Source organism: Arabidopsis thaliana, chromosome 3 (genome assembly GCF_000001735.4).
Source record: "Arabidopsis thaliana chromosome 3, partial sequence".
Lineage (NCBI taxonomy): Eukaryota > Viridiplantae > Streptophyta > Magnoliopsida > Brassicales > Brassicaceae > Arabidopsis > Arabidopsis thaliana.
In genome coordinates, this window is record NC_003074.8 from 3,847,597 (window position 1) to 3,863,606 (window position 16,010).

Below are 16,010 nucleotides of genomic sequence, written 5' to 3' on the forward strand. Positions count from 1 at the left end.
ACTAATACCAGACTTTTTTGGGTAACCCAGACTAAACCGAAATCAATCTGGCTCTCTTAATTGAACCGATTCAAATCCTTCATGTCCAATCCGATTTTAATCAAAACCAGAAGAATCGAGTTTTGCGAATTAAACCGGTTCATCCGGTTCCGGATCCATCAAACGATAAAAGAGTTAAAAACCCAGAAGATAAGTGTGATAAACCTCTCTGGCAATTTCTTCTTCTTCTTCTCTTTTTCTTTGCTCTGCCAAAAATGGCGAGTCTACTCGATTCGTTGACAACCAGAGGGTTCTTCACCATGCCCTCAATTTCTAGGATTTATTCTCCTCTAGCTTCTTCAACTTCATTGACTTCTTCACCATCTTCCTCTTCTTCGATTATCCCATCCTTGTCAGTTCTCTCTTACACTCACCAACACCCGCATTCCTCTCGCTTCCCTTTCCTTGTTGCAGCAACTCTGGATGGTTCCTCTGCTGAGGAAGAGCTAGATTTCGAGGAATTCGACCAATATGCTGAAGATAACTTCGCAGATGATTATTCGGATGACGAAGACGACTCCATCGATATCTCCGTTCTTGAGAAAGAAGCGAGAGATATCGTGAGAGATTATGCTACCACTCTGTCTCGCGAGCTCAAAATCGGTAATTTCTTCCCTGTTTTTATTGTGCATATGTGTGGAATACACTGTCAGTGTGTGATCATAGTTTGATGTTTCCAGAGGATGAGACCATTGAGGGGAAGGAAACTCGTAGAAAAGGGAAAAGGCTAGCCAAAAATGTTAGTCAATTGAATTTTTGAATTTTTTCTTTGTTAGTTTATCTACGAGGCTTCAGATTACTGACATGACTATAAAATAAAATAAAAACCAGACACAGCAGATACCAGAGCATCTTCTCCAAAGAGTTGCTATAGTTGGAAGGCCTAATGTCGGAAAATCAGCATTGTTCAACCGCCTTGTTGGGGTAAGTTTTGCTAACATTTGAATTTTTTTTTTCTTTTTTTTTTCCTACCATTTTATGTAAGTTGTCTTTACAATGCATTTCAGGAGAATAGAGCTATTGTAGTGGATGAACCTGGAGTTACTAGGGATCGATTGTATGGTAGATCATATTGGGGTGATCAAGAGTTTGTGGTGGTAGACACCGGAGGAGTTATGACTGTTTCAAAGTCACCATCTGGTGTCATGGAAGAGCTGAATGTGTCAACCACCATTGGCATGGAAGGTATTCCACTAAGCTCTAGGGAAGCAGCTATTGCAAGGATGCCTTCCATGATTGAGAAACAAGCTACAGCAGCTGTCGACGAATCAGCTGTTATTATTTTCGTTGTCGATGGCCAGGTTCTGTGCTTATCTTCTATCTCCTTAACTTTTCTGTCTTTGCCTTTCTTCCTGTTAGGCTTTTCGATTCCTGCCATAAAAACAAAGTCCAACAACAAAAAATAATTTGGTTGATGTGTTATTTTCTTAGACTTATACTATGAATAGGTGGGAGTTGGTTATCGACGAAATATTCAATAGATTTCATGTTTAGTGGAAGATATTACCAAATACTCAAGAAAGCTGTGACTTATATCTGGAACATATCAAGTTGGTTTTGTGAATTCTTTTACTGTAAAGTACAATGGAGTGTTTCCTGGTTATCATGCCATGTCATTGATATATGGTATTGATTTTGGTACTCGATATGCAGGCAGGGCCATCAGGTGCTGATGTGGAAATTGCAGACTGGTTGCGGAAGTACTACTCACATAAGTATATCATTCTCGCGGTGAACAAGTGTGAATCGCCACGTAAAGGACTCATGCAGGCTTCGGAATTTTGGTCTCTAGGGTAAATTGACTTTCATCCTACTTCAGAATCATGTTTGCGCACAAAGTAGGCTTGTTTTGGGGAAATGTGGTTTAAGGATAAAAACGTGCTGAAAATAAGAGAGCTTCTCTTTAGAAGATAGCTTTTCATTTAGTGTTTTAACTTTCTACAAATATAGAATTCATGGACAAACGTCATTTGGTACTTTTATATGATTTGAATATTTGTTACTCTCTTATTCAACACAGTCTTGTCCTAATTTATGAATCTAGTTCTGTTATTTTGATGAGTTTATGGACCTGGCGAAATTTGTAAGCATCAGAATGACTTTTTCCCATTATAGTGTCTATTTTGATGTTCACCTTTCTTTTTGAATGCGAGTGAGTAGTTTATCCAACAAATTTATGAGATTTTGCTGGAGGTTGGTAGCTGTGGTTTAGCCGGAGAGAAAATGATTTACATGCAATGCTAAACATTTTAGTTACTTTGCTTCTGTGCATTTGTTTTGTGTTTTCATTGATTTCATGGTGGAATTTCCAGGTTCACACCTATCCCTATCTCTGCATTGTCGGGAACTGGAACAGGAGAGCTGCTTGATCTTGTTTGTTCTGGCCTAATTAAACTCGAGGTTTGTAATGGCCTTTCTTTCTTTCAGAAACAAATTTGTGCAGGAATATGAGATATTGGCAAATAGTCCTTTATGAAGAGAGTTCTGTATCGAAGTATAGTGTTTCTGGAAAAAAAATTCAAGGTCTGAATCTACATTATATACACCCTCAAAATTTCATCTCTTAATTATCAAATACCTTAAGGCATTTTTGAATATGTTCAATTGGCACCCATTGTTTATTCAGCTGCAATAACTGGCCATAGCCTTGACATGTACGTCTCCTTCAAATAATTATTGTTGATGAGTAGCATTGACAACTATGTTCAATAGGCATCACTTTACAAACCAAATATTAAAACATTTTCTTACATCTGTTGCACCCATACGATTCAATGACTTTTCTAGATCATGGAGAACATTGAAGAGGAGGAAGAAGAAAACTACATTCCTGCCATTGCAATTATTGGTCGGCCAAATGTTGGCAAAAGTAGCATTTTAAATGCACTTGTCCGAGAGGATAGAACAATTGTTAGCCCTGTTAGTGGCACTACCCGTGATGCTATAGATGCAGAATTTACCGGACCAGATGGGGAGGTTCGTTCAGTTTTGTCTGTTGTGTTTTTTGTGGCCTAGTTTTCTTTCGGTGAATACCTGTTCATTTAACCCTGAATATGATCATGAACTGTGTTGCAGAAGTTTCGGCTTATAGATACAGCTGGGATCAGGAAAAAGTCATCTGTGGCTTCATCAGGCAGCACTACAGAGGCCATGTCAGTGAATCGTGCATTTCGAGCAATTCGTCGTTCTGATGTTGTTGCCCTTGTCATTGAAGCTATGGCATGCATAACAGAGCAGGTATCTCACTAGTAACTGACACTGATGACTGTTTCTCATTAGCAATTGTAGAGCATGCAGACTGTTTTGGTATAGACAGAGTTGAACCATACAGTATAATTATTTCCCTGTCCAACAACAAACAATTTTACTGACATAGTTTTAGAATGTCACAAAGGATTTGATAACACAAAAGTACCTTGCTATTGTAACAAAGGAAAAATGATGAACTTTCTTATCATGTGAAATTTTTCTAATGGTATGTATTGGAAACACAGGATCTGAAGATTGCAGAAAGAATAGAAAGAGAAGGGAAAGGATGTCTGGTTGTTGTAAACAAATGGGATACAATACCGAACAAAAACCAAGAGACTGCAGCACATTACGAGGACGATGTTCGGGAGAAGCTCCGTTCCCTCAAATGGGCACCTATTGTTTATTCAACCGCAATAACTGGCCATAGCGTTGACAAGTGAGTCTCCTTCAAATGATTCAAAAACTATTTTCAACCTTACAGTCCGGTTTTACTTAGTCTGTTTGATAATATATAATTCAAATGTAGTATTGTGGTTGCTGCTGCTACGGTTCAAAAGGAGAGATCAAGAAGACTTAGTACGGCTATATTGAACCAAGTGATAAGAGAAGCAGTTGCATTTAAATCCCCTCCAAGGACCCGTGGAGGCAAGCGAGGTCGCGTTTACTATTGCACCCAGGTAATAAAAACATCTCCCAATGTTTTCTAGTAGCAGTAAAGGAAAATGCATTAGAGGCTTTTCGGGTTTGTTTGTCTGTATATAAAATGGTTGTATAATGCAGGCAGCAATAAGGCCACCGACGTTTGTTTTCTTTGTAAACGACGCAAAGCTGTTTTCGGATACGTACAGAAGGTATATGGAGAAACAGCTACGCACTGATGCAGGCTTTGCTGGGACTCCAATTCGGCTTCTTTGGCGTAGCCGTAAAAGATCTGACAAAAATGGAGGAGGTACGAGTTTTTTGCATGAAGTTGTAATTCTTTTTGAAAATAGTGACAGTATCTGTATAACTTTTGGAAAATTCTGCAGGTGGAGGAACAATGAGAATGGCAGGCCTTACACGTCAGAGAAATCTTGCAACCAAAAGAACATAATAACCGACGATGTAATTTTGTTGTATTGAAAAATAATTACTATCAATATATATATACAATTCAATCCTAGCTAGTCTCCATTGCAACCTACTCTGTTTGTTTTTCGTTTTGAGCTTTGAAGTGAAATTGCAGGAATAGTAAACTCTAATAAGTCTTCCATAGAGTATATTTCACAAGTGAGACGAAAAATATATGCATATACTCATGCACTCGTAGCAAATCTTACTAATCTCTTGATGATTTATAGGAACAGGACTACATCAACATTTTTAAACTATCTTTGTGTTTTCTTAATCTAAGTTTGCTAAAAAGAAAATGATTAAGAACAAAAAAACGATGCGGCTTTTAGTAAAGCTGCTCTTTCTTTTCGTGCCACCATCTCCACCTGTAATAAGAACATGCTTTTGTCAAAAAATAAAAAAATCCAAGATCTCAATTCGGATCAAGTATAATTTTGAAACAAAACTTTCATTTTACGATCATGCATTTGGTAAGTGATATATATATATATATATAGAGAGAGAGAGAGAGAGAGATAAGGTTACCAGTAATAGTCCCAACGAGGACGGACTCTGGTCATGCGGTTATCATCAGATGGATGGTAAGGATGAGCTGCGTGGCGAGTGTTGTGGAAGGCGCAGCAACCAGCGGCGTAGACCGCGATGAGGAGGACGAGGACGAGAATGTTGACAACCGATAACTTTCTCCAGTCGAGACGGATCTCTTCGAGAACACCAGCCTTGCAAGCATCGCACTCGTAGCATAACATCTCCACTCCATTGTTCCATCTGAAGCAATCTCCTCCTCCGTCCACTACTCCAGCTTCGTACGTACACGCCGTCGGTGGCTTACAACATCCCGACTGCATTGTCTTTTATTAGTCACGTCTTAACTCTTAACAAGCCTTTTCTTCCCCAATAATACTATATTTTTGTCTAAATGCAAACGCCAAACACAAACTAAGTAAAAAGAGAAAACTATATGTTTACAGCAAAAAACTGGTAAGGTCACACTATCATTTTGTTTGCAAGTAAGAATACAAATACGATTCAACAAAACACACACGGAAAGAAAAAATTCGTTTGCCTTTTTCATTTCTAGTCACATGCTTGCTTTACACGCGATTAGAAACGAAGAAACAAATAAAATCAAAGGCTTAAATTATCATATGATAAGATATATATTAGATTACTATAGCAATTTGTTAAGCAAGCATGAATCATGTCATAAAGTAGATTGTACCTGAACAGAAGTCATGTCTCTTTGGAAATAATCAAGTGTAGTCCAAGACTCAATCTTAGTACAAGTCTTGGAACTCAAGATACAGCTTCTAATGGAGTTCCAATACTCAGGATCCCTAACTCTCTCTCTCAACCATGGATGATAGTCTCCAAGCCTATACTCTTTATAAATCCTCCCTGGCACTTCCACTCCACCTCCTTGGCTCGTCACCACCAGACCAAATAGCGTTAGACCCATTAGGGTAGCGATGAGGAAGATCATGACCACTAAGTACACCCAAAGAGCCCATGCCACGTTGAAGCAGGCTCCTATGAATCCCGCAAGGGAAACTATGAGTATGATGAATCCTATAACAAGTAGCGGCGTCTGGAGGAAGTTTTCACATGTCGTGCTGCTTCTTGCCTTGTATAAAGCGGTTCCGATGATTGGAATCGAGGCTAGTAAGGTGAGAAGGTTTAAGACCCCAATAACTGTGTTGCTGAATCTGTACATAGTAGTAATGTTATCAAGAAGAAATCAGAGACTTAACACTGCCTTCTTTCTTTTGTAAGCAGATTCTCTTCTTGCAATGTGAATTTCATCAGCTTTATCTTACAATCTTCTTTTTCTAGATATAATATTGGTTAACTCTACTTTTGGCTTTTGATTCTCTCTTATCAATTGGGAATTTTTTAAGGGGAAAGGTTAAGAGTTAATGGTTTGATGATTCATGATCATATTCTTTTGGTCCTCTCTCTCTTGAGTTGAATCAATTAAACAATAACATTAAAACCGTATAATTTTCAAATAAAAGTGTCTTTTTGAACAATTGTTTCTTGTTTATTATTCTATATTATACGTTTTTGTCGTTGGAGTTGGTACAGAGCAGACCACAACCAAGAGAAATCAAGTAGTGCCTTCATTAAAATATGTTCTTAAGACATTACACCATAAAGAATACAACTTTTTCTAGCTTTTAGTCCAAAAACTGCAATCATGGTTTATATAATGGATGATCACAAGTGGAATAAAATAAATGTGCTATGTTCAATGAAGCATAGGAGTAAGCAAAGAATAATATATAGACATGGACGGGAGATGATTTCGTAATCGATGAATTTTCTTTCTAAGATGCTTTTAGTGGCCCATTCCTCGGAATATTAGGTTTTTAAGATATAGCTTGATGTGATCTCCGATTCCCCCACTTCCTTTTTTATCGTATAAATAAACGAGAAGGAATGCTAAAATCTTGTCTCAGCTCATATTGAATTTTTGTGTGTTTACTTTCACATTTAGCAAATGATATATGTTTTAATTCGCCAATCATTATGAGCCAAAATATCCACAAGCTTGAAGATACAAAGGTTTGTGGTCTTTGTGTGGTTGAAAATTCACATAAATGAAAAACAAACAAAACAATATCACAAAGTCACAACTTGAAAATTCACAATATTTATATTCCTAAAGAACCATGATCTCTAGTATACATCCAAAAATCTTCAAATCAGCATTTAAAAACAAAGAAGAGGCAGATGCAGCTTAGGTGTAATCAGTTTGCAGGGTCAAGTCTTGTACACCCAAATCATGGTATACATCATATACATATTGCAGTAATGGTCTTTCATCTATTCCGCTCTTCACCTAACGCCGATAAACAAAATAACAAACCCAGTCATTTCCATTTCTAGTGTGAGCTCATGTTTTAACCGATATAAAAAAAAGGAGAAAAGTGAGTACCTGGAGTCTGAGTGAGCCAACAGTGTGACCAGGCACAACCTCCCAGAAACGTGCCTGTAAAACCTCCGTTACATCTTCTCGAGAAGTAATCTGTACAGAGAGAGAGAGCTGAAGAGAAGCCTGGTTTGATCAACAATGGGAAATATGTACACATTCGAGGAACGATTTATGAGCGAACCTGTCGCAAGCATTTGCTTAAAGCAGAAGAAGGAATGTTTGGGGGTGCCATCTGAAGCAAGACACCACCAGTGGCTTTGAAGAGTGGCATAACAAGCATAAACACTGTGACCGATACCAATCCTAAACATAGGACCTCTGCATTTTCAACCCTGAAAAAGCCAAGGCATAAGGAGCAAAAGGAAAATGTAGTCAAGCAAGAAGACACTTTTATTCATTTAGCTCCTTCAAAGAAAGCGAGTATTACCCGAGCGAGAGGAGCCAAGATGCCAGTATCAAACCTGCACTGAAAAGACAGCAGCAAAGAAAACTTCATGTTGACTGTATATAAGTTTGATGCAAAAGGAAGCATTTTCTTTTCTATATAGCTTTCTCCGATTCTGCTTGAAATTTATAAAGGCAGAGAGGATTAACACCTGCGGATGGAATCTGATATGACGTGCAAGCAAACGGAGTGATAATTCATATCTTCTGCTTTTCTGTAGGCTGCAGCATATTGCATATTATGAATATAAGAAAAAAATTCAAGATAACATGTGGTTTTTAGATATGTAAAGAAGGGACAGATAATTTCAAGAAGCAACGAATAGTCGTTTGACAGATCAGTTACAATTATGCTGACTCTCTCTTTCAACTAATCTTCGTACTGATTCTATCTTAACCAAACACCCTTACTTCTTTGGCTTTAAAGCGAAAACTGACAAGGGTGGCCAATTTCTACAAATGAATACCAAAGCCACCAACAAAGGCTATATCAAAATATAAAGCAGCGTATGAGCATCAATTCATACAAGTCTAAACAGAACTTAAAATGCAGAGAAAAACATACCAATATTGACACGAGCATAATTCCGGAAAAACCAAACACCTAGTAGGTTCACCAGCAGATTTGTTACCGCTGATACAATCAAATAATGCCTACATAAAGGAAATCTCAGTAAATCACACTACTGAAAGGAACAAGAGGGAACAAGTACTGTAAACTTAGTAAGTGCTAGAGATATATATAGAAACTCCTAGGCATGTCATTTGTGAAAATATCAACTTACTTATGCTCTGATTCATCTTGTATAAATGCATGAAGAGCTTCCACAGCTAAGGAGAATGACATGAACATAAGGAACAGCTGTCTACACATATGTCAAATATTAAACAAATCAAAGTATTAACCAAAAAGATAAACTACAGAGACAATGAAAGGCAAAACGAAAAGATAGATTGTATGGAAGTCCAAATCTTTTTAACGAGCTGTAAAATACTCTATTCTATCAGCAACAGTAAAGGAAAGAGTTTTAACACTGAGTCAAGCCATCTACACTAAAGCTGGAAATGACATCCAAAACACGTTAAGAACATACTTACAGCATTAGTGAAAGCAGATAAAACTTCAAGTCTTTTGTACCTGGGAACCCAAAAAAAAGAGAAGACAAGGATGCCTAAATTACAACCACTTGAGCATAATCACATTACAGTCTCGGGAGAAAAATAGATCATAAAATGGATTAACCAACTGAGCCAATCAAATTACTTGTAACTCACCCGTATGAGTAAGCATGATCAGGCTTCTTCCTTGAAGTTGCCATTGCAAATAAAGAAAATGTCAAGAGACCACAACCAAATGTCAAATGGAATGCATCAGAGACCAAACCTGTAAGAGTCCACAAAACAATTCAAAGAAAGAATATCAACAATTCAGAGATTCAATCCTAAAACAAAAAGAGAACTGAAACCAAATCGTACCTACACGACCAGTGAAGATACCAATAGAGAGCTCTGTTGTAGAATACAACACATTAAGCGCAATTAGCAGAAACAGTCTCTTCATCTGCCGATTTCCACTTGTCACTACTCCAAAAACCTCCCAAACCATTTCCAAAACAGACACTTTTGCCATGTCTACATCTTTCCCTTCCCCGAAAAACACATCACTTCCATCAACGGAGTAAATATCCGGCGGCATATCGATGCTCGAGACCGTCCTATCGAGAAAAGGCTTAGCCGCTTCCGTGACCGCCGGCGTTCGTGGACCGTGAGATTGCTGAAACGAGCGAGAATAAGCAAGCCTCCGATCATTAGCAGCATATCCGACATCGCTGCTCCGATCATCAGGGAGCTCGTTATCGCCTCGAGGATTAAAGGAAATGGATCTCTCCATTTTCTTCTTTGATCTTAAAGTTCCAACTTCGGCAAATACTAAAATCAACAGTCAGTCGTACAAAGAAACTCTGCTTATACAGTAAAGTCAATGGGCCACTGTTCTAAGCCCATATATAATTTTAGAAGCCCATAGAATACAAAAGAGTCAAGAAGCATTGACCGCACAAGAAAAAAACAATTGTTAAAAAGGGTTGGTTAGTGTGTATGTATATATGAAATGCAACAAACATTATACAGCCCATTAAATATGGTTGTTATAGGTAGATGTCCCCATTAAGGAACTTTATCCAGCCCATTAAATTACTTTACAGAGTAAAAGAGAGAGAGAAGATTTACAGTTACGTTACCAAATTTTCGAAATGATTTAATTAGTAATAAATAAATAATTAAATGTCAGTTACTCTCTTTAGAAAGCTAAATAAGACAGCTGTTTCCACCAACAACGTGACTGGTCGTGGGGTCCTCCTTCGTTCAAAGTGATATTCAGAAATCAACGGCTGAGATCTTCTCCATCAATATTTATTACGGGCCTATTCCTTCCTTTTTTAAACTTCAATTCTCCGGCTCACATTCTCTTCTTCATTCGCTCCGTTTCTCTCTCAAAAACTACACACCCGTACCACACCACCACCCTCCTCGTTTCCTCAGAGATCCCCTCTCTAACTTCTAAGGTAATCACATTTCCATAACGTTCCATCGTCATTGATTCTTCATTAGTATGCGTTTATGAAGCTTTTTCAATTTAATTCTCTTTGGTAGATCTTAAGATTCCTCTGTTTCTTGCAAAATAAAGGGTTCAATTATGCTAATATTTTTTATATCAATTTTGACAGGATATAGAAAATGGCAGATGGTGAAGACATTCAGCCTCTCGTCTGTGACAATGGAACCGGAATGGTTAAGGTACATCTTTACATGACCTTTGTGGATATAAATCTGATAACTTTTTCTTTTATTATTTTTGGATACAATGCTGTTTTGTCTGGTTCATTCATATGTGTTTCCAATTCCTTAGGCTGGATTTGCTGGAGATGATGCACCAAGAGCTGTATTCCCTAGCATCGTTGGTCGTCCTCGACACACTGGTGTCATGGTTGGTATGGGACAAAAAGATGCTTACGTTGGTGATGAGGCTCAGTCTAAGAGAGGTATTTTGACATTGAAATATCCTATTGAGCATGGTATTGTTAGCAACTGGGATGATATGGAGAAGATTTGGCATCACACTTTCTACAATGAGCTCCGTGTTGCACCTGAAGAACACCCTGTTCTTCTCACTGAGGCTCCTCTCAACCCCAAGGCCAATCGTGAGAAAATGACTCAGATTATGTTTGAAACTTTCAACACTCCTGCCATGTATGTCGCTATCCAAGCTGTTCTTTCCCTCTACGCTAGTGGTCGTACTACTGGTAATAAGATCTTCAACACCTACACCATTTTTTTAATCACTACTACCCATTGCATTGAACAAACTTCCAAGTTCTTCTTAGCTTCAGATTAAGAAAGTACCCTTTCTTGGCTTTGTTGATGTGGTACCATTGTCCATTGTCTTGTGTGTTTCCAGGTATTGTGTTGGACTCTGGAGATGGTGTGAGTCACACTGTTCCAATTTATGAAGGATATGCTCTTCCACATGCTATTCTGCGTTTGGACCTTGCAGGCCGTGACCTTACTGATTACCTCATGAAGATCTTAACCGAGCGTGGTTACTCATTCACTACCTCAGCAGAGCGTGAAATCGTAAGGGATGTGAAAGAGAAACTTGCTTACATAGCACTTGACTACGAGCAAGAGATGGAAACAGCAAACACAAGCTCATCCGTTGAGAAGAGCTATGAGTTGCCTGATGGACAGGTGATCACCATTGGAGGAGAGAGATTCCGCTGCCCGGAGGTTCTGTTCCAACCGTCTTTGGTGGGAATGGAAGCTGCTGGTATTCACGAGACCACTTACAATTCCATCATGAAGTGTGATGTGGATATCAGGAAGGATCTGTATGGAAACATTGTGCTCAGTGGTGGAACCACCATGTTCCCTGGAATTGCTGATAGGATGAGCAAAGAGATCACTGCTTTGGCTCCAAGCAGCATGAAGATTAAGGTGGTTGCTCCACCAGAGAGGAAGTACAGTGTCTGGATTGGAGGCTCCATTCTAGCATCACTCAGTACCTTCCAACAGGTAAAATCATCATTCGGTTTTATATGGAATTTTGTGTCCTTTTTTTTTGTTGCCCATTGTTAATGTGATACACAAAATGTTGTTGGTGTGCAGATGTGGATAGCAAAGGCCGAGTATGATGAGTCAGGGCCATCAATAGTCCACAGGAAGTGCTTCTAAGATTAAGCTCAAATCAAAGTGATGAATGATTGTTCTGTATTGGTAAAGCCTTTTGTTCATCGACTTTGTTGCAAAATATTCTTTTGTTTTCTATGTTTCTTCACCACTACATTACATTTCTTTCTTGTTGTTATCCTCTTTTGGTGTTTCTGCTATTAATCGAAAAAGAAATTTTCTTTTCTTAGTTTCTTTTTTCTCCTCTTCTTAATTCTGTGAAGATAAAAAAGAAGGATGAAACCAGTGGCCAGTGGGCATTGGATTTGGCTTTTTATTTTAGGCAAAAGACAGGAGTTCTTTACAAAAAGCTAATTCTAAAAAAGAGGAATCTAAAGCCGAACCACATGATTGGAGTTATAGAAAGAATAGTGACCTGCCAACAAAAACAGTACGATTAACTCGGCATTTTTAATTCATCGACATGGTCAACATGGTCAACATTGTCACGCTTCACTTCATTATCACAGTATGGAATACAGCGCCAGTAATCATAATAATATTTTTTTTAAACAATGTGCTCAGTTTGATAACTACTCTGACGAAGCATCAAACGAACAGACAAAAAACATTGGAACCCCCGAAACTATGATCCAAATTCCAAAACCTAAAACTTAGAGAGAGCAATTGTTAAAAGAGTTTTGTCCCTCTTATACACTTGGCAGGTCTTAAACAAGAAGTTGACTCAAGTCAAGATTCACTACGAGCACGTAACTATTAAAAGTTTAAGAAATGCCAATAGGGAGATAGTTTTAGTACAAGAGTTTTACTGTCCGAAGGTCACATTTCTACGATCCCAACAAAACAGCGATGAGAAGAACAATACCGACACAAAACATTTGAACACTAACTTCCCACATAACATAATGAGCAGCCAAAATGTCATAACACAACAAAATGGACAATAAGATTATTAAAACGAAGCATAGCTTCTTTAACAAAAGACAAACAGACAAGAGAAAGGTCGACAATTTCTTCACCATCATCCTCATAACTTATTGTTGTACCAGTACACACCTTTCTTGTCACCTTCCCTGTCCGGTTCTACATAGATACACTCCTTTGCCTCCCTATACATCGCTACATACCACGGTGTTCCATCGAACTGGTAATAGTCTCCCAGAATTGGCTTTATCGCCTTTGTAGCTTCCATTGCGTTATAATGCGGCATTGTCGAGAACAGGTGATGAGCCACGTGTGTGTCTGTAATGTTGTGGAACACCTTGTTCAAGATTCCGTAGTCTCTGTCTACGGTAGCCAAAGCTCCCCTGAGCCAGTCCCACTCTGATGAATCGTAGTGAGGCAACGAGGGATGAGTGTGCTGCAAGTAAGTGATCAAGACGAGGAACGCATTCACTATCAGAAGCGGTACTCCGTAGAGGCAGATCATCGAGGCCATCCCTTGTGCAGCAGCGTAACGGTAAAGACCAAAACAGACGGCTAGAATACCCGCATCAGAGAGGTATATCTGGAGGCGTTCTCGGTCATTGTAGATGGGAGCGTTGGGGAAGAAATGGCAAGCGAACCCGTCATACGGTCTGCCAGAGACGTTAAAGGCTAAGTACAAGGGCCACCCGAGGACAAACTGGACGGTTAACATCATGATGCGTCCAAGAGGGTTGTTGAGGTATTTCCCGTACCACTTGATTGCTGATTTCTGCTTTGGGACAAATACTTCATCTCTTTCGAGGGATCCAGTGTTGGAATGGTGACGGCGATGACTATACTTCCAGGAGAAGTAAGGGACGAGGAGGAAGGAATGGAAGATAAGACCAACTGTGTCATCCAGCCATTGGTAGTCGCTGAATGCGTGGTGACCGCATTCGTGGGCTATGACCCAGATACCAGTTAGGACACAGCCTTGACAGGCCCAATAGAGTGGCCAAGCCAAGTAAGAGAGAGGCTGAGGGAGGAGAGAGAAGTAATTGGTGGCGACGTAGTAGAAGCATGAGGCTATAATGATGTCACTGATAAGGTAGGAGAAAGAGCGAGGGATTGAGCGTTTGAAACAATGCGGCGGGATTGCTTTCTTCAGATCTCCCACCGAGAAAGGCGGTTTCTCGCACGGCACACGCTTTGTGGTGTCGGTTTCCGATTTCTTGGAAGAAGTAGGAACCGGCATTCTTCCACCTGCACCCATGTTTCTGCAGAAAACCAAAAGCAAAAGAATCAACAAGCTGAAAACTCAAGACTATGGAATAGTTTTATCATTAATTCTAAAAAACAGAGCATGCACAAGAAACAAGTGGTAACGATTCAAGAGAGTCTTCAGACAAATGATCCAAAGTGGGAAATCAGGTTGTGAAAGGGATTGCCACAAATAGAAAATGCGTGGACCAAAAGGAATAAAGAGTAGAGAAGCGGCATAATGTGAGAAATACAAAAACGATTGCGTTGAGAATACGACTAGTAGTAAGTAATACGATGTTAATAAGGCAGGTCACATCTCTTGCTTGTGGTTAACATCAGTTTGCTTGTATTAAAAATTCAGCGATCGAAATCACAAATCGTATTGAAAACCAAGTTGACAAACAAAGCCAAAAGAAAACAGTTGAAGTGATGTATAAGCCACCAGAATTTGTCGACATCATATATCAGATTTAGATATTTAAACAGAAAATAAAATGTGACGACGGATCTAGAAAATTTGCCATGCAACTGTAATCGCATCTGAATCAATCAAAGAGCATCTGATCCTGAATTATTTTGATTCCAACTTTTATCGTAAGGGGTTTAAGAGAATCTATAAAACTTTTGTTTTCCTTTTATTATGTATTTTTACTATAAAAACCCAATAGGAGTAAAAAATCCAGGAAAGATTCAATAGTAGAAGCAGATTTTTACCCAGAACAAATAGCCAAAAAATGAATACATTAACAAATAACAATTTATGCTGTTTTTTTTTTTTTCAATTTCCACCAACCCACCAGAAAATAAAATAAAATAAAGATCTAAACAAATTGGTCAAAGCAAATCATCTTAGAAAAAAAGAAGAAAAGTGAAAATGCAACATATCGTTTTGTAGACGAGAGAAACTAATCATTGTATGAATGAGAGAGTTCATTATTATTAATGGTGACAGAACATAAACAAACATCAGATTCTCGACCAAAAGAAAAAAACAGAGAAACAGAGAATCGAGACCAGATCTAAGGTTGAATGTAAGGAGTATAAGCAGATCTATCGTGAGCGGAGAAATTCACAGAGCAGGAGCTACTGGAAAGAAATAAGAATCAAAATCGAAAATGAGAAGAAATGGAAGAGAAGCGACGGACCTGGAGATGGAGCTGACGTAGGGGCGATAACGTTAATAACGATGAACACCCTACGAAGAAGAAGCTCCTCCGCAGAATCTCTCTCTCTCTCTGTCTCTCTCTCTCTCTCTCTCTTTTTAATTTGTGAGTGTGTGGCTCTTCTTCTGGTGGTCAGATGGGGAATGGCAAGAGACAGGGCTTTAAATGGACACGGCCCGTGGGTCGAAGGTAGAGAGAGAGAGAGAGAGATGATTTGATGACACCTTTCCCTTTCATACTGGGCCCCCACCTTCTTTTCTTTCCCCTCCTCTCTTATTTCAACCTTTTTAATCAATTCAAAATATCTGGTATTTTTATTTACCGCAAATAACCCATTTTTTACTTGTGAAAAAAATATAACAGTGAACATTAACTTTTTAATATCACGTTCTAATTTACTTAGTTTCACTTTATAGTCGAAAAGTACGTATATTAATTTATAATCACTAGTAAAGTATGGATTGAAACTCAAACTAATCTCTAAAATATGTAGAAATTACCGAATATTGTGTAGTAAATTAAGATGTTTATAATAACTAACTTTAGAATCATATGAAAAGAAAGAATCGTAAGTGATGGGAACCAAACCTTGGTCTTAACTCTTAATACAATACACATGGCAAATCTTTCACCATTATAACTTAACCATTTGATTAACACCAACTTGGTTGGATTCAACTTTTTTATATTTAAGTTTCGTCTCTATTATT

The 16,010-nt window shown here is 38.5% G+C and overlaps 5 protein-coding genes across 8 annotated transcripts; 2 read left to right on the forward strand and 3 right to left on the reverse strand.

Moving 5' to 3' along the window:
- The first annotated feature begins 146 nt into the window (after positions 1-146).
- On the forward strand, positions 147-4,542 carry emb2738 (GTP-binding family protein). 2 transcript variants are annotated; one of them, NM_112042.4, is made up of 12 exons: positions 147-642; positions 720-778; positions 871-963; positions 1,047-1,340; positions 1,693-1,832; positions 2,352-2,439; positions 2,827-3,015; positions 3,115-3,276; positions 3,534-3,727; positions 3,818-3,968; positions 4,072-4,240; positions 4,320-4,542. In NM_112042.4, the coding sequence occupies exons 1-12, from the start codon at positions 255-257 to the stop codon at positions 4,382-4,384; spliced, it is 1,992 nt and encodes a 663-aa protein (NP_187815.2). In that variant the 5' UTR covers positions 147-254; the 3' UTR covers positions 4,385-4,542. The 2 variants fall into 2 exon arrangements, with proteins under 2 accessions (NP_187815.2, NP_001078139.1); NM_001084670.1 differs by having other exon boundaries at positions 196-642; positions 4,076-4,240.
- On the reverse strand, positions 4,529-6,270 carry TET6 (tetraspanin6). The gene is made up of 3 exons (NM_112044.4): positions 5,627-6,270; positions 4,930-5,246; positions 4,529-4,769 (listed from the first exon to the last, which is right to left on the reverse strand). The coding sequence occupies exons 1-3, from the start codon at positions 6,116-6,118 to the stop codon at positions 4,730-4,732; spliced, it is 849 nt and encodes a 282-aa protein (NP_566411.2). The 5' UTR covers positions 6,119-6,270; the 3' UTR covers positions 4,529-4,729.
- Positions 6,271-6,890: 620 nt separating this feature from the next.
- Positions 6,891-9,723, reverse strand: AT3G12100 (Cation efflux family protein). 2 transcript variants are annotated; one of them, NM_112045.5, is made up of 10 exons: positions 9,260-9,723; positions 9,059-9,167; positions 8,882-8,921; positions 8,569-8,645; positions 8,349-8,437; positions 7,936-8,005; positions 7,767-7,805; positions 7,521-7,671; positions 7,343-7,432; positions 6,891-7,246 (listed from the first exon to the last, which is right to left on the reverse strand). In NM_112045.5, exons 1-10 carry the CDS (start codon positions 9,672-9,674, stop codon positions 7,145-7,147), a joined length of 1,182 nt encoding a protein of 393 aa, NP_187817.2. In that variant the 5' UTR covers positions 9,675-9,723; the 3' UTR covers positions 6,891-7,144. The 2 variants fall into 2 exon arrangements, with proteins under 2 accessions (NP_187817.2, NP_001319528.1); NM_001337974.1 differs by lacking the exons at positions 6,891-7,246; positions 7,343-7,432; positions 7,521-7,671; positions 7,767-7,805 and having other exon boundaries at positions 7,884-8,005.
- Positions 9,724-10,183: 460 nt separating this feature from the next.
- ACT11 (actin-11) lies at positions 10,184-12,493 on the forward strand. Its single transcript, NM_112046.4, has 5 exons — positions 10,184-10,347; positions 10,510-10,579; positions 10,692-11,085; positions 11,241-11,854; positions 11,948-12,493. The coding sequence occupies exons 2-5, from the start codon at positions 10,520-10,522 to the stop codon at positions 12,011-12,013; spliced, it is 1,134 nt and encodes a 377-aa protein (NP_187818.1). The 5' UTR covers positions 10,184-10,347; positions 10,510-10,519; the 3' UTR covers positions 12,014-12,493.
- A 161-nt stretch (positions 12,494-12,654) lies between these two features.
- On the reverse strand, positions 12,655-15,654 carry FAD2 (fatty acid desaturase 2). Of its 2 annotated transcripts, none has more exons than NM_112047.4 (2): positions 15,283-15,654; positions 12,655-14,151 (listed from the first exon to the last, which is right to left on the reverse strand). In NM_112047.4, exon 2 carries the CDS (start codon positions 14,145-14,147, stop codon positions 12,996-12,998), a length of 1,152 nt encoding a protein of 383 aa, NP_187819.1. In that variant the 5' UTR covers positions 14,148-14,151; positions 15,283-15,654; the 3' UTR covers positions 12,655-12,995. The 2 variants fall into 2 exon arrangements, with proteins under 2 accessions (NP_187819.1, NP_001319529.1); NM_001337975.1 differs by lacking the exon at positions 15,283-15,654 and adding an exon at positions 14,244-14,902 and having other exon boundaries at positions 12,849-14,151.
- Between the last annotated feature and the right edge of the window lie 356 nt (positions 15,655-16,010).

Excerpts from the sequence above, each read along its gene's own strand:
- TET6 (NM_112044.4), bottom strand. The coding sequence starts at position 6,118 with ATGTACAGATTCAGCAACACAGTTATTGGGGTCTTAAACCTTCTCACC. Across the intron at positions 5,247-5,626 it reads GAGACATGACTTCTGTTCAG|TCGGGATGTTGTAAGCCACC; the intron begins GTACAATCTACT and ends AAGACAATGCAG. Across the intron at positions 4,770-4,929 it reads CCTCGTTGGGACTATTACTG|GTGGAGATGGTGGCACGAAA; the intron begins GTAACCTTATCT and ends TTCTTATTACAG.
- emb2738 (NM_112042.4), top strand. The coding sequence starts at position 255 with ATGGCGAGTCTACTCGATTCGTTGACAACCAGAGGGTTCTTCACCATG. Across the intron at positions 1,341-1,692 it reads TTTTCGTTGTCGATGGCCAG|GCAGGGCCATCAGGTGCTGA; the intron begins GTTCTGTGCTTA and ends CTCGATATGCAG. Across the intron at positions 1,833-2,351 it reads TCGGAATTTTGGTCTCTAGG|GTTCACACCTATCCCTATCT; the intron begins GTAAATTGACTT and ends TGGAATTTCCAG.
- AT3G12100 (NM_112045.5), bottom strand. The coding sequence starts at position 9,674 with ATGGAGAGATCCATTTCCTTTAATCCTCGAGGCGATAACGAGCTCCCT. Across the intron at positions 8,646-8,881 it reads TATCTGCTTTCACTAATGCT|CTGTTCCTTATGTTCATGTC; the intron begins GTAAGTATGTTC and ends ATGTGTAGACAG. Across the intron at positions 7,672-7,766 it reads TCTTGGCTCCTCTCGCTCGG|GGTTGAAAATGCAGAGGTCC; the intron begins GTAATACTCGCT and ends TGGCTTTTTCAG.
- FAD2 (NM_112047.4), bottom strand. The coding sequence starts at position 14,147 with ATGGGTGCAGGTGGAAGAATGCCGGTTCCTACTTCTTCCAAGAAATCG.
- ACT11 (NM_112046.4), top strand. The coding sequence starts at position 10,520 with ATGGCAGATGGTGAAGACATTCAGCCTCTCGTCTGTGACAATGGAACC. Across the intron at positions 10,580-10,691 it reads ATGGAACCGGAATGGTTAAG|GCTGGATTTGCTGGAGATGA; the intron begins GTACATCTTTAC and ends CCAATTCCTTAG. Across the intron at positions 11,855-11,947 it reads CACTCAGTACCTTCCAACAG|ATGTGGATAGCAAAGGCCGA; the intron begins GTAAAATCATCA and ends GTTGGTGTGCAG.